Here is a 15,104-nt window from a genome sequence, read left to right as displayed (position 1 = left end):
CACACGGGAAGTGAGTGCAGTGAGGAAATGAATTCTGTTTTCTGGGGCTTCATGGATTTCATTTTTGAATTTAATAACCCTGTTATATTTCTCCTGGTTGATAGTTTTAAACACTGGGAATTTTAAGCTTGTGTTATTTTTTGTAACTCTGGTGTGAGAAATGAATTCTAAGAGTATTTTGCTTCAAAGGTTAGAATTAATAAATACATTGGTCTTTCTAGTAAGGGTGGGCTGAAATGCAGGTTTCCATTCTATAAACTATCTCACATTACTTCTTTCTAGTAAGAAAGGACTTTTGTAATACCATGATATTTAACAAACAGAAAAAATGCCTGCAGCTAACCTTCCACCAACTCACTCGTCTTCACCACATCTCAGGAAGAAAAGCCAGGCCATTTCTGAAGTAACTGCTTCCCATTTTAAAGAAAGCACCACATAAACAAAATCTAAAATGTACACAACATTCTTGGCAGCATACATCACACATTCTTCCTATACAAGTGAAGTCAAAGATCTGAAAATAACAAATCTTACATTTCTTGAAAACTTGCACCTCCGTTTTCCCGAAGAGTGACTTGGCCTTTTCATAATCATTAATAACCACATCATAATCACCCTTTAAAATAAAGAAACATTTGGGATCCCATCAGTACAGCACAATGCAGGCATCTGTTAATATAAAAAAACTTAATAAATCTTTACAATTAATGACATCTATAGTTGTACACAAAGAAGAACTCTACCTTTTGAATATTCCTTTCAATATTTAGTGGAAGGTTGAAGAGAAACTTAAAGCGCTGAAGCACATTGAGCGCATTTCTTGTGGAGTCTGCCTTATCCTTCCGACCCAGCACTTCCTGAAACAACGCATCTGCTGTATTACTTGCTCCTATTTTAAAAACAGAAAAAGAAACTTAAGTGAAAGCTGACTTTAATCAGAAAATGTCCAACTGAGGACTACAAACAAAATGTTAAGACTTCCACCGTAGCTTTACATTAAAACTCAAAAGACCATTTTCTTTTTTTAAGTTTGCTATGTTGGAGATCTTTCAAGGTTTGCTAGAATAAAATTTTCATTTGCGTGCTAAGTCTTTTCATATGTTAAGAATGATATCAAATTTAAAATAACCACACTTACCATGCCCAAATAAATTCTCCAACATGAAGCAATATTTATTTTGGCCATGCTTCCAAATATTATAGCAACTGTGGCTCTTCAGACAGTGAGAATAAATGCACACACACATGCATGCCTGTGTGCACATGCACAGGTATGCGAGTGAGGTCCCATAGATTCAGTGTCTACATTCAGGATTCCAAAACAGGAATAACAGTACGCAGAATTCAAAAGAATACTTTAAGACCAATCCTATTTTTTATAGAATTATCTTATATTGCAGGCACAGAAAATTATATAAACAACTGAAAATGACAAATTTAACATTGCATCATCACTATTTCTGACATCAGCTAATTCTTATAAAATGATGCATAAGCAGGACAGTTCACAGGGGTTTTCAACCCAAAAGGCTTCAAAGAACACATATATGGTTCACTATAATAAGTGCTGCTTTATCTAAAGAAAACTTGCTATGCACAAAAATAGCTTAGATCTTGTAACCTCTGAATTATTTTTAATTAGACACGAGGAAAGGGGAGAATAAAGATAAACTGTTTTCAGCTGTTTGATCGCTCTTGAAAAAATCTCTCCATTATCTGGTCTAGTGACCATACTTTAAGCGAAGATGAAAAAATTACCTCAGCCTCACTGGGTGGCTTGCATGCCGTGTGCTGGTCCACACTGTGGGTGGCCCAGTCCTGTTAAAAGTCTTCTTTGTAACATGATTGCTTTATCTAAACAATGTTTAAGTTCTGTTGAAATTTTAAAGACCTGATATAAAAACTTTGTTTGGTCAAGATAACTGTTTTCACCACATGCTGTCTAACGTAGAACACCAAACTTCCATTCCAAGATGAGGAAAAATGCGTTTCCTTCTTGCCACCCAGCTGCACAGTGGAGGCTGACAGCAGATCTGAAGTCTGATCAGGGTTAAAACATCCTTCAAGGAAAATTATTCTAAAGAACTTCTAATGTTAAAAACACAAACTTACTGAGTTCAGGCTTCAGAAATGACTAGACCTAAGAATGGAACTGTATGCTGTTAAAAGGTTACTGTATGTTTTTGGGAGTTTGCATGTTCATTATCAAATGCTTTTTCTAGTACAATGGAAGAATTTGTACAAATAGCATACAAGCCCAAATTAGAATTTTCTCATCTTATTTTTAACGTGACAAAAAAATACCAATAATGAAACTCCTTTAAAAATTGTGAAGACATATAGAGAGAAAATTCACTTACAATTAAACAAAAAATTACAGGCAGAAATTATAAACTATAAAATTAGAATTTAATTTATACAAAAATATATACGTTTGTATCTGAAGAATTTCAATTTATGTAATGTTGAGAAATGATGTAGATAATTTCTGCCAAGAAATTATTTTGCTGTGAACCCTAACACAGCCGTATCTCTGCTAAGTGGAAGGAAACCCCTGAGGGTAGCAACACCAAGAGTAGACACAAGCACAGCAGCCCGCACGATGTACTGTCTGTCCATCTCTCTAGGGCTGCACACAGGATAAAAAGGCTGCTATACAAAAGAGGGCTCTTCTTGTGCAGGATGAAGGTGCAGACAGACATGGGCAGGCAGAGCCCGGGACAGAGCTCAGTGGCACAAGAGCCTGCCTGGCAAGTGCAAGGTCCCGAGTTCAGCTCCCAGTACAAAACAATGAATTTTGCAGACATGGGTAAGACCCACAAGGCCTGCTGTACCAGACGACATGGACACCACACCACACAACAGGCTCCAGAGCTTCATACCACACATGTCTGATGCGAAGGCTCTGGGCTCTGTGCTTGCAGAGGACAAATCCAGCTCAGGGCAGCCCTGAGAGCCACACCTTCGGCCTCATGAGCTGTAGAACAGGTCTCTTTCCCTGACCTGAAATAGGTCCCTCTCCTCCCTTGGGCATGGAGGCTCCACACTGTCAGAAGGGAGACCAGACAATTGGCAGAGTGTTCTTTTAAAGTACTGCCATCAGGGGATGGGTGAGATAGCTCAGTGGTCTAAGCACCTGCCTGGCACATCCAAGGACCCAGGCTCAATCCCCAGTACTACATGCCATGCTGGCCTCGGAACCCAGATGCAATGACCACCAAAACTGAGTGTAGTGATGTGCACCTGTAATTCTAGCCCTGGAGAGGCTGAGAGAGGAGGATCACTAGAGTCCAAGCTGCCCTGTGATGTCTGATGTCTGGTCTTGAGCTCACTTTGAAGCCCAGGCTGGTCTCAAACTTGCAATAGTCCTCCTGCCTCAGCCTCCCAAGTGCTGGGATTACATGAATATGCCACCACACCCTGCCCAGCTAAAGTTTTTCTGTGACCAACAATGTTATACCTTAGAAACTTAGTTTAAAAAGTTTCTAAGGCATAAAGAAATGGAGAAAGACTGCCTAAATTTAAAAAGACTGCTTAAATTTAAAACTGAGAAAGACTAAATTTGTAAAACCAAATAAAAAATATTATTTGAAAAAATTAAAGGGCCAGCCAAATAGCTCAGCAGATTAAAGCGCCTGCCTGGGGTTCAATCCCCAGGCCTGCTGTGCCAGCTCCACCCCCAGGGCGCACGAATTGAGGATTGAGATTGAGAATGGTGGCATGTGCATATAATCCCAGCACTTGCGAAGCTGTAAACAGGAGAATCAGTATGAGTCCAATCTAGTAGTGAGACCCTGAACATCCTGTAGACCCTTCCCTAAAAATACAGAAAAAAAAATTAAATTAAAAAAAATTAAAACTCCATTTAAATTAGTACATTTTTATACACAATAAAAGCTTAGTCGTTTCTAAGTAGACTATAGTCAAACTTATTTATTCCTTCTTTTCAAAAAGAAGTCAAACATATTCAATGGTCCCCTGTGATTATTTCTCTGGATATTTTTTTTTAATTTATTTTTTTCTCTGGATATCTTGTTCCTGATTTTAGAGTGAAAGCCTTCAGTTCTGGACCATTTAATATGATATTAGCTGTCAGTCTGTCACAGATAGCTTTTATCAGATTACGACAGAGACCATCTATTCCAATTTTTTGTAGGTTTTTATCATGAATGAGTGTTGGACTTTGTCAAATGCCTTTTCTGTGTCTACTGAAATGATTATGTGATTTTTGCCTTTTGTTCTGTTAATATGGTGTATTACATTTATTAATTTGTGTATGTTAAACCACCCCTGCATCTGTGGGATGAATCCTACTTGATCATGATGTATAATCTTCTAGAGGAGTTGTTGCATCCTGTTTGCCACTATTTTATTAAGGATTTTTGCATCACTGTTTATTGGGGAAAGTGGCCTACAGTTTTCTTTCTTGGTCAGATTCTTCTCTGGTTTTGGAATCAGTGTAATACTTGCTTCCAGGAATGATTCTGGAAGTACTGATTCCCCTTCAGTTTCTTTAAAAAGTTTCACCATTAGTGGCACTTGCTCCTCTCTGAATTTCTTGTATAGTTCAATAATGAATCTGTCAGGGCCTTGACTCTTCTTTGCTGGTAAACTTCTAATTACATTTCCAATTTCATTGCCTGATATCAGATGGAACTTGCACATATTCTTGACGGAGTTTTGGCAGTTCAATTGTATCTAGGAATCCGTCCATTTCCTCTGTGTTTTCCATCGTCCTAGAACACAATACAGACTCACACAGGAGGTTCTGATGCTCTCTGGGTTTCTGTGGGATCTGATACGACTTCTCCATTTTCATTCCTAATTGCTTACATTTGTGATTTTCTTTCCTCTTTTTGATGAAGTTGGCTAATGGTTCCTCAATTTTATTCTTTCCAAGAACCAACTTTTTGATTCATTTATTCTTTGTATTTTTTTAGTCTATATTGAATTAATTTCTGCTGTTATTTTTATAATTTCCTCTCTAGTAAGCTTTTGTGGTTTCCTTCGTTGTTGATTTCCAGTTTCACTGTGCTATGGTCAGATAGCTTGTATGGATGACTTTAATCCCTCTACATTTACCTAAACATGGAATTCTGAATACTTTCATTTCACCAAAGTTGGTGACTTGGTTCCCAGACACTCAAAAAAGGCAAAATTCTCAAAGAAAATAATAATAATTACAATAATAATAGAGGAAAAGATTTCTAAGTGCTACTGAATTTACACACTTAGTATAAAATTAAGTGTTCAGATTGTACCACCAAGAAAAATCTAGAACAAATTAAAGTTTCTCTCTACAAAACACTTTATTAGGAAATTTATAAACAGATGTTTACATAAAGGTCAGGTAGTTCTGTCAACAGACAAAATTAAGGTAGAAGTATAAAATTCGCTTCATCCCACAGTCCTATATTCACAGAATTTTTCAACTCCTAACGCGAGGACTCTTGATTTTTTTTTTTCCTCAGACCTTGTTTATAAGGAAATGATATGCTATACTATGTTTGAAAACAAGGAGACTCTAGTAGGCATTCTGCTTCATATCAACAGTTTACTACAAGGATGACACTGTGTAACTTACTTTAAGCCACTAATATTATCACAAGGATTAGATGATCTGATGAGTTTCACCTTAAATCAGTGGGAGAAGGAGCAGGGATGCAGAATGCCAGAAAAAAGATTGAAAGGGAAAGAGGATGGGCCCAAAACTTTCTATGTCAGTTTCTCCTGAACACAAAGACTTTGCCATCTCAAGTTAGATATACTCTTAGTGGCCTTAAATTCTCTCTAGAAAAATGCAAGGTGCACACAAACAGGTGATATTCAGCCCATGTGTTCACCTGGTAGCCAAGGCTCCCTACTCTAAATCCTCAGAGATAAGAAAGGATAGCTTTCCCTGGTTTAGGGAGCAAATATATTCTCTCTCTCTCTCTCTCTCTCATTGTTGCAGGGTCTGACTACACAGCTCAGACTCTAGTGATCCTCCTGTTTTCAGCCTCCCCAGTGCTGGGATTACAGGGGCTTGCCACTATGCCCAGACTCTGTGGCTGGCTCAGCCCATCCAGGGGTGGGGCTGGCATGGCATGTGGTGTCAAGGATGAACCACAGTCCCTGCACTTGCCTAAGCAGGTGCTTTAGTCTTCTGAGCTATCTCGCTGGCCACAAACTCTCTTTCTTAAGAAATACAATCACTTGTTTTCAAATTATGATTTCTCCTAAACAAAACGCAAACAGAAACAGAACACCCATTTTCAATGTCTCGATTCCTTCCCCCTTCCAGCCATTAAATCCCTGCTATTTAGAAATGAACGCTGAGTGGCAGCTCGCCACCTTGTGCTGTGAAATCAGGCCCGAAAACCATGTTAGAACAGGTTATGAAGTTCATAAATATGCACAGAAGGACAAAACTTACTGTTGAGAACGTTTTCCAGTTTCTGTGTCATGGATCCTTCTACTTTTTCCGTTCCATCTGCTTCTAGTTTTTGATGGATGGCTAGGAAAAAGAAAAAAAAAAGCATCCAGTTAAAATATAGGCCACTTATCCCTGGTAAGCACAAGGACCTGAGTTCAATCCCTGGTTCTGCAAAATATAGAGATAGATAGATAGATAGATAGATAGATAGATAGATAGATGCCATTTAATGGGCGGGAAGATATATCAAAATGACACTTTTTAAACAGCTGTAAAACGCAGCCATACTACTTCCACCAGTGGGAAGGAGCATTATCAGTGTTCCGCCACATTCCTTTCAGATAGCACACAAGTCATTCGGAGTTAAGTGTGATTAAAAGAGCACAGAACAGACAAGCTTCATCCACTGCTCCTCAAGACTGACGGCGAAAGGGGTTGGATGGGAGAAAATGGAAAAGCAGCGCAGTGCGTCATAAGCTGCCCTGGGCCTCGGGAGCGGCATCGGTGCTTCCAGCAGCTGCCCATCCCTCAGAGCCACCAGCTGCCAGGTGGGGGAGGGGGGAAAGGGGAGGAAAGTAAGGTGAGACGGGTTCACGTTTACGCCCACTGCCCGTGACAGATGCAACAGTTATGTACTGCAAGCATGTACAAATAAACATTAAAAACACAGAAACCCTAAAATTTGGAGTCTACCAACCTCTCTCAAGGCTGAAATAATGTAGTTTCAACCTTGGGATTTAACATAGCTCTACTCACCATGGAGAGTTTCCTAAAGGTTCTAAAATATAGATCTAGCAACATCTACAAATATATCAACTCTGCATACCTAAATTACACAAGAGTTTTTTGCCATTATTGATTTATGGGTCACTAATTCTGATGAAGATTATTAGTGAATCACTTAATAATATATATTTAAAAACCACCAAAGAAGGGAGGTTTTCAACAGTAAATCAGGCTTATTTATGTAAAGAACTAAACATAAATCCAAATTTGAAATTGTGATGTAATACAAATTAATAAAAACAGCACAACACACATTGAACCATGACTATCTGCTATGCACCACAGTGTCTAATGCATTTTTGTAGAACTGTAAAAAGTCAGAAGTCAGTGATACACATTCTGATGCCATTTCCATTGTACATATAAGAAAACTAAACAAGGTGACCAAGGTCACAGAGTCCAGCCAAAAGGTGAATGTGAGCAATAGGAGCCTAATGCCAAGGACTTCAGCCTGCAGGCCCACACAGCAGGGACAAGCAACTCAGCCCATGAGGCTGTGTCAAATCCCTCAGATGAGAACAATAAACTTACTGTCAGCTGGGAATTACATTCAGTTGCAAGAAAGAGGCCTCCCTTCCCCAAAGCACTAGCTACTAAAACATTCAGGATTTCTCTTATTTCCTTCAATTTGCTGTACTGAAAACCTAAATGCAAGATGCTTAACTACAAGGCTTGACAGCTAGTGCATCACTATGCACGAGCTATTCTCCAACATTTAAACAGTAAAGTTCTTGAAAAGGACTTAGAGTACCTTAACCCATGAGCCACAGATGGCAGATTTATGATTAATAAAAAAAAAAAAAAGCAAAAGTTGGCCCATGTAAACATGTGTGGTTCGTTTCTTCCTGAGGTCTATACGGCTCAACATATTTCTCTTGACCAGGTAGGTAAGTTTGCAGGCAAATTCATTGTTCAAATGCACTAAGAAGCTGTCCTCAATCCTCACTACCCACTATTTCTCTGCTTCTTTTAATTAATCCATATTTTACTCTTAAATATTTTTTCTTGCAAAGCCACATCAAATTTTGTTTGAACTTCTAAAATGAACAAGCTCCTCCTTTGTTGAAAACAGACATTCTTACAATAAGAAGTATAGTTGGTAAGAAAACCAGCCACTGTATTTTTAATTATCTGGTTGAATTGAAGAGTGAAGAGAAAGTATTTTCTTTAATGCTTCAAATTTGAACCATGTGAACAGTAACACAGAATGTCTCTGCACATCAAAGTTTAACTTCAACCTGTGGAAAACTTAACTTCCTTATGGGACGGAGACAGACTATGCCTAAGGATTAAAATCCAAACTAGAAAGATTTCCATGCTCTGCAGAGCAAACCTGCTCACATTTTTTAAAGGCTGCTGCCACTTTCTGACAACCCTGTTTGCAGCACAACACTTGGCACAGGGCGGCTTCCTCCAAGCAGGCCCTGCCTGTGGTCTACCAGCAGCCAGAAACCGTGTGTCACACAGCCCTGCCTCCAGGGCCAGCCTTTGAGGCCGTCTGTGGCCAGTGCTCCAGTGCTGACCCACTGCTCCGTGGGTCACAGCGAGGTGACCTGCTCCCAGGCTGGGTGGAAGCCCCCCACTGCTGATGGAGCAGCTCCCTTTTCCATCCCTCCCCTCTCCTCTCCAGCACAGAGAGCCACTGTCAAGCTGTCAGCCAAGCGTGCAGGCCAGAGACACCAGGATCTGATAAAGGCAATCCTATTTTCCAGAAAATTAAACCAAACAACCCAGTGTCTGCTTAACTCGACCTTTTATTTTCTCTGAAAACAGTTTTAAATAGAATAACTCAATAAGCAACTTGGTACATGATCATAGGTTTGTTATTGTTTCTAATCTATTAAAACTTAAATATGTGAGGCGGTTGATTGCCCTGAGTCTGTGCTTGGGAAACAAATGCAAGGCATGTAGAAAAGTACTACTGGGAGAAAAGCTAGCATTATTCTCTGGAATTATTAAATCATTTTATTTAACCTGACTGAATCAGGGATGTCTCATTTGTAATTGCTATTAAAAAAATGCATTTCTGTACATGTGCCCAGTAAGCAAAGCCCCAGGCAGGTCAGGACACTCATGCAGCAGCACACTCTGGAGTCTGTGCCCTCCATGCGGCCAGCACCACTGCTCAGGCCAGCCCGCAGACGGGCACATTATTTTTGTGGACAACCAATCAATAAAATTTTACTCAGTCCCTATCAGCTAGTTATTACGATTTCTTTTCTTTTAGCCAACCTTGGAAAGCACAGCCACTCTGCTTCCAGCCTATCTGAAAGCAGGCCGTGCTGAAGAGGTGAGTGGGGTACACAAGGAGCAGTCACTGCACTACGGTCTTCCCAACACCGAGTTCCTACTTTTGATCCCACCTAATCCATGCATGCTCCGGCTGCAAGGGTTAGGCCACCAAGGCACACCCTGGCAAGGCTGCAGAGCCCTGGCCTTTCCTCATTCTTCAGTGTCTTGGACATGAGGACAGTGATCTGCTCCACCACACACCCTGCAATGATGTGCCACTCACGTGCCCAGAAATGCCCCACCGCCTCCAGGAATATGAGACCCAGAACCAAGAGATGACAAGATGCCTCTTGGCTCGCACATCAGTCACATCAGTCACCTTAGGTACCTCATCGACTGATGGCACCTTATGGGTACTGAGGAGCCTCCTTGTAAGAATTACACTTGAATGGGTTCAGCAATACGATTCATCTCTTTCTTAGGTTATACTGAAGAAAGACATCAATTGCAGTTACTACCCAGAGGACTAAGAGCTCATTTAAGTGGATGGGACCTAGAAAGTAACACCTGGCTACATCAAGACATTACCCAGAATACGTGCCCAAGCATTCAGCTCCCGCACCCTGGCATGGCAGCGTGGAACCTGGCAGGTGGCAGGGGCAGCACAGCAGAGCTCACCTCTTCCACAGAGCACAGAGCATGCGGGCAGCAGGTGTAAGCTGCACCCATGCACTCTGCCTGCTCCATGGAAGACCACACGGGAGGACATGTGCCCAGGACCTGAGCCCAGGGTACACGGCAGATGACAATAGAGAGTGAAGCAAGGGAAGCTGGGCGAGCAGCCAGGGCTTCATGACCACTTCTGCTACAACGCAGGGTAGATGGTGCAGTGCCTGAGAGCCCAGGGCTGCCAAGGACATCAAGGGCCTGGGAAGGAATGGCAGGGCTGCAGCCTTGGAAAACGGAAGTCTGGTTTTGCAAATGGTTTCTCAGCATACTGGGGGAAAACAAAATAAAACAAAACAAAACCCCTAAACCTACTGAGGTTAATGACTCCAGATACACTGCTCAGCGGGTTCTGGTTAAAATACTTGTGGTACTCATGGAACAAAAGCCAAACTCAGAAATGCATAAAAACTCAGCAAAGAACCAAGGGCACCACTAGCTGCAAACCTGACAGGGCTGGGCTGGACATGGGGGGGGCCTGGGCAGGAAGGGTGTACTCTCACAGCGAAGAGGTGGGGAAAGCACAGCAGGCAGGCAGTGAGACCTGAACCATCTCCAAGTCTTCCCAACTGTGCATTTTCTGGACTGCAGTCCTCACCTTCAGTAACTCCTTCCTTCTGACAAGCACTTAGCGACCATGTCCCCAAGTTCAGCAGGCAGGAAGGGAATGGGAGGCACATGTCAGGGAGCCTATGAAAGAGAGAGAGGAAAGGAGGGAAGGAGGGGGAGAAAGAGGTGCTGGGCACCATGCACACAAGAGAGCACAGCCATTTGGAGGTCAGCCACACATGATATCTGACAAAAGAAGTTCTCAGAATAGAAGGTACCAGGTGTACAGATGCCAAAGGTGCTAAGTGTTGGGTAAAGTGGACAGAACTACCCTGTATCCCAGTATATCCTCAAGGAGCGCCCTCCTTCCTACCTGCTTCTCTCATCCCTCTTTCCTTTGTCCCCTCTGCTGTCCTCTGCTTCCTGACTCTCTCTTCCTGAAATTTAAGGCTAATCCAATATACTTTTAAGCAACCGAAGATAAGGGAGGAAGAACAGTGCAGTGAGTTCATATCCTTCATCCACAGCCCTGTGTGAGAGGCTTGGGCCCTCACTGCTGGGAGGAGGTAGGAACTCAAGGCTGTGGGCCACGGTGGAGGGAGCAGCTCATTGCCTCTGCAGGGGTAGGTTGTCCCCAGCCTCTTTGTCACCAGCTCACTCTCTGCTGCCTGCCCTGTTAAGGGGACAATGTTTCCCCAAAGCCCCGCTGCGGTGTACAGTCACTGCACCAAAACCCAAAGAGCCCACTCGCCATGGATGGAACCAACTTTGGCACGGTGAGTCAAAACCCTTCCCTCCTCTAAGTGTTTAGCTGGAGCACTGCACCACAGCAATTGGCAAGCAGGCCGACACGGAATTTCAGTACTGACAGAACGAAGAACCAACAAATAAAAGATTGAATGTTGGCTCAGGACTTCTCTACAACACCAAAGTCACAGGGTCAATCCCTTCAGAAAATGATTCTCTTACAAAGCAGTGGTTCTTCGTGCATGAAGTAAGAGACACTTCTAGACACACAAGAATTCAAAAACATAGCACAAACAATATACCACAATGCTCAAAAATACAAATTCAAAGATATTGCTGATATGCCTTAAAACCAATTATATTTTTATATTTAGTAAAATGTTACATAACTATTATAAAATTAAATACAAAACATAAAAATAAACCTAACAATGAAAGGGAAAAGGTAGACAGAAACTGGGTTGACAACTAAATTAAAATCAGGAAAAAAAACCACAGAAAATGATATGTGTAACTGCTGTCACAACAGAAGTTTAAACAGAATTTTAAAACTTTTCTCACAAATTCCCAAATACATGGTTTGCATAGAAAAGAATGAAGAAGCAATAATTGAAAAAGAAAATATGATAAAAATTTAGTTATGATAAATATAAATGGCATAAATTCTTATATTAAAGGCAAGTGTTCTTACAGTGGTATTGTAAAAACAGAAATCCTGCCACATGTTGCTCATAAGACACAGGCCAAAACAAAACACTTCTCAAAGTTTATTTAAAAAAATATTACAGATAGGGCTACGGTACAGCCTAATATACATAAGGCCCTAAGTTAATTTGTCAGCACCAATAAAAAACAATTTTTAAAAAAATACTACAAATAAGCTATCAAGTAAATGCTTACAAAATGAAGACCTTAATATGCTAAAGTTGTTATGACACAGTGAAGAATTTAATAGCTCCTCCCAACTCTGACCCTCCCTAAAAGGTCTGGCATTCACCTCCACCTGAGAGGTACTCTCTAGGCTCTGGGCATGTCACTAGGAGTCAGTGTTATCCACGATTCCCTGGGCCTGGGGGGAGAGGTGAACTAAAAGCTCCACAAAGGGAACTTCCCTAGGCCTCACCCTGTACCCTTTCTCTTGGCTAACAGTTCCTTTTAGCTGCAATAAATCGCAACTATGAATATAACAGCTCCCAATGAGTTCTATGAGTCCTAAAGACTGCCAAGCCCTTTATACGATTAACATCAAGAGAGCAGAGCCACCAAATTCACAAAGCAAACACAGGTTTTTACACACAGGGAAAAACTGAAAATCAAAATTAAAAAGCGCAAGTATAATGCAATGCTAAAAATGAGAACTTAGTGCAATAAAGGATTTCAAGGTAAAAGAAACCAAATAAGAAAAATATAAATTTTAGAAATGTGTGTGCACATGTGTGTGTGGTGCATATCAGCCCTGTGTGTCACACACCAGGTGCTGGTGCCTACCCTAGGCCCCACAGCCCCTGACCCACTGTGGTATCCCCAGCAGGGACAACCAGTCACTGTAGGACTCACATCACGGGACAGGAAGCACACAATAACATCTGTGGCCCAAGCTGGAAATTTAATCTTATCCAAGGTCCAATAATCCGAAGAACAATGATCTTGTTTCCTCAATAACATAAAAAATGAAATAAAATAAAATGGAAAATCCAGGGAAGCAGAGCAGAGTACTCTACTTTTGAAAAAGCCTAAGGAGACATAAAATTAAATGGAAATGCCTGCACTTTGAATCTTTATTTGGACAAATTAACTATAAAAATAAAGATCAGGGATAACTGGACAAGAATATAAGCTGAGAAAAGACTAAAAGGAAATATCAAAATATTGTGAACACATCTACTATGGAAGTAGGCCTTGGTATTATTTGTTCTTTTTGTATTTGCATTTTTATTCTTTTAATACAGGATCTCGCTATACAGCTTCGACTTATAGTGACCCTCCCATTTCAGCCTTTCCAGCGCTGAGGTTACAGGCGTGCGCCACCACACTGGGTTTCGGTCGCCGGCTCAGCACTGGGCTGGCACAGCGGGGATTGAACCTGGGTCCTTGCACCTGGCAGGCAGGTGCGTGGACAGCCAAGTTATCTCCCCAGCCATAATTATGTTATTAATGTTTTCCATAAAATGCATTTTTAGCAACTAAGGACAGAATCTAAGGTTTTCAAATGTACTACTATAATGATGATCCACATGGTATAGTCATCTGCTTATTAGTAATTGGTCAGCATTATCTCTGTTTAATTTTAAATTGCCAATCTATTCCCAAGGCAAATATCTAACAAATTAAGACTACAAATATTTAATGTGCCAAACAAAACTTAAAATCTGCCAATAGTCAGTTTTAGAAACAAAACCATAAATAAAGCCACACACATGTGCATGTAAGTACTAATAACTCAGTATAACATTAATATCAAGAGAGGACAAGGCACACGATTTACACAGCAAATACGAATTTTTTTTTTTTTTTTTTTAACAGGCTCATGTCTCTCCTGCTCACATGGTAAGAGTAAGTACTGGTACTGAGAAAGGACAATAATAAACAAAGACAGAAAGGTGCCAATGCGGGGCTACAGGGCAGGGCCTGTCAAAGAGCACCATGATGCTGTGGCTGCTAGCCACTCACATCCAACCTCCCGCCACCAACAGGGAAGGGGCTGCATAAGATATACACTTACTGAGGAAAGTAGTTTTTTAAAAAAAAAAAGACGTCTGTACTTGAAGAATATCAATGAATTTAAAGTAAATTTTCTTTCTGGAACAAAAGACAGTGCAGCTTCTTAAGAGATAATATTAATTATGGATACATAGCCCTACTGGAACATGGGTATAAGTACCTTCACTTCTCAAAGGAACTTACTTCTAATGTGCTAATACATTTTTTTAAAAAAATAAGAGGAACCAAATTTTATTAATATACTTTATTTTTTAGAGATAAATTAAATTTGTATTAATTAAAGGCAGCTTAGGAAACCTCCCCAAGCCCCTTCATGAAGCATCAGAAGCTATGCAGTGCCAACGCCCCAGAGATGCAGACCACGGGATGGTGCTGTGCAGCAGGCTGCCTGCCACACTGGGGGGGGGGGGGGCTGTGCCTGCATACAGCTGGGTCACTACGCGTGTGTACCAGGGGCTGGGGGGTAACTGCCTGTGTCCTGGGGAATGACTGTACACGTGCTTGGTGGGGGCGGGTGACTGTGCCTGGGTACAGAGGTGGGAGATGACTGTGTGTGTACTGGGGGTGCCGGGGGACCACGCCTGCATACTGGGTGGGGTGACTGCGCATGTGTCCTGGGGACTGGGCAACTGCCGGCCTACCGGGGAGATGATGGCACACGTGTCCTGGGGGAGTGACTATGTGTGCACTGAGGGAGCTGGGTGACTGCATGTGCGTACTGGGGGTCAGGGTGACTGCTCGTAGGGGGTGACTGAGTATGCGTACTGGGGATGGGGTGTCGGCACAGAGATCCACGCCCAGCCCTGAACAGGGTTCAGTGACAGAATGAGGCATATGCCTAGGATTTTGAGAATTCTTAAGTTTCACTCAGTGATACTTAATTTTTACCAGCCCTGAAGGCTGGGCCTGAGAGACGAAGGAAGCCCTC

The 15,104-nt window shown here is 41.5% G+C and overlaps 1 protein-coding gene across 2 annotated transcripts in view; it reads right to left on the bottom strand.

Annotated features, from left to right (window-relative positions):
- The window catches only part of Exoc2 (exocyst complex component 2), a 150,560-nt gene that overhangs the window by 96,839 nt on the left and 38,617 nt on the right, over nucleotides 1–15,104 (bottom strand). For both annotated transcript variants that reach the window (XM_023712082.1, XM_004628412.3), the window contains exons 7-9: nucleotides 6,416–6,496; nucleotides 744–889; nucleotides 535–616 (exon numbers count right to left, since the gene is read on the bottom strand). In XM_023712082.1, the coding sequence (XP_023567850.1) occupies nucleotides 535–616; nucleotides 744–889; nucleotides 6,416–6,496 (309 nt within the window). The remainder of the gene's footprint in view (nucleotides 1–534; nucleotides 617–743; nucleotides 890–6,415; nucleotides 6,497–15,104) is intronic.

The sequence above is a fragment of the Octodon degus genome, unplaced genomic scaffold, assembly GCF_000260255.1.
Source record: "Octodon degus isolate 3935 unplaced genomic scaffold, OctDeg1.0 scaffold00023, whole genome shotgun sequence".
Classification (NCBI taxonomy): domain Eukaryota; kingdom Metazoa; phylum Chordata; class Mammalia; order Rodentia; family Octodontidae; genus Octodon; species Octodon degus.
This window is presented reverse-complemented; position numbering and strand designations above follow the sequence as displayed.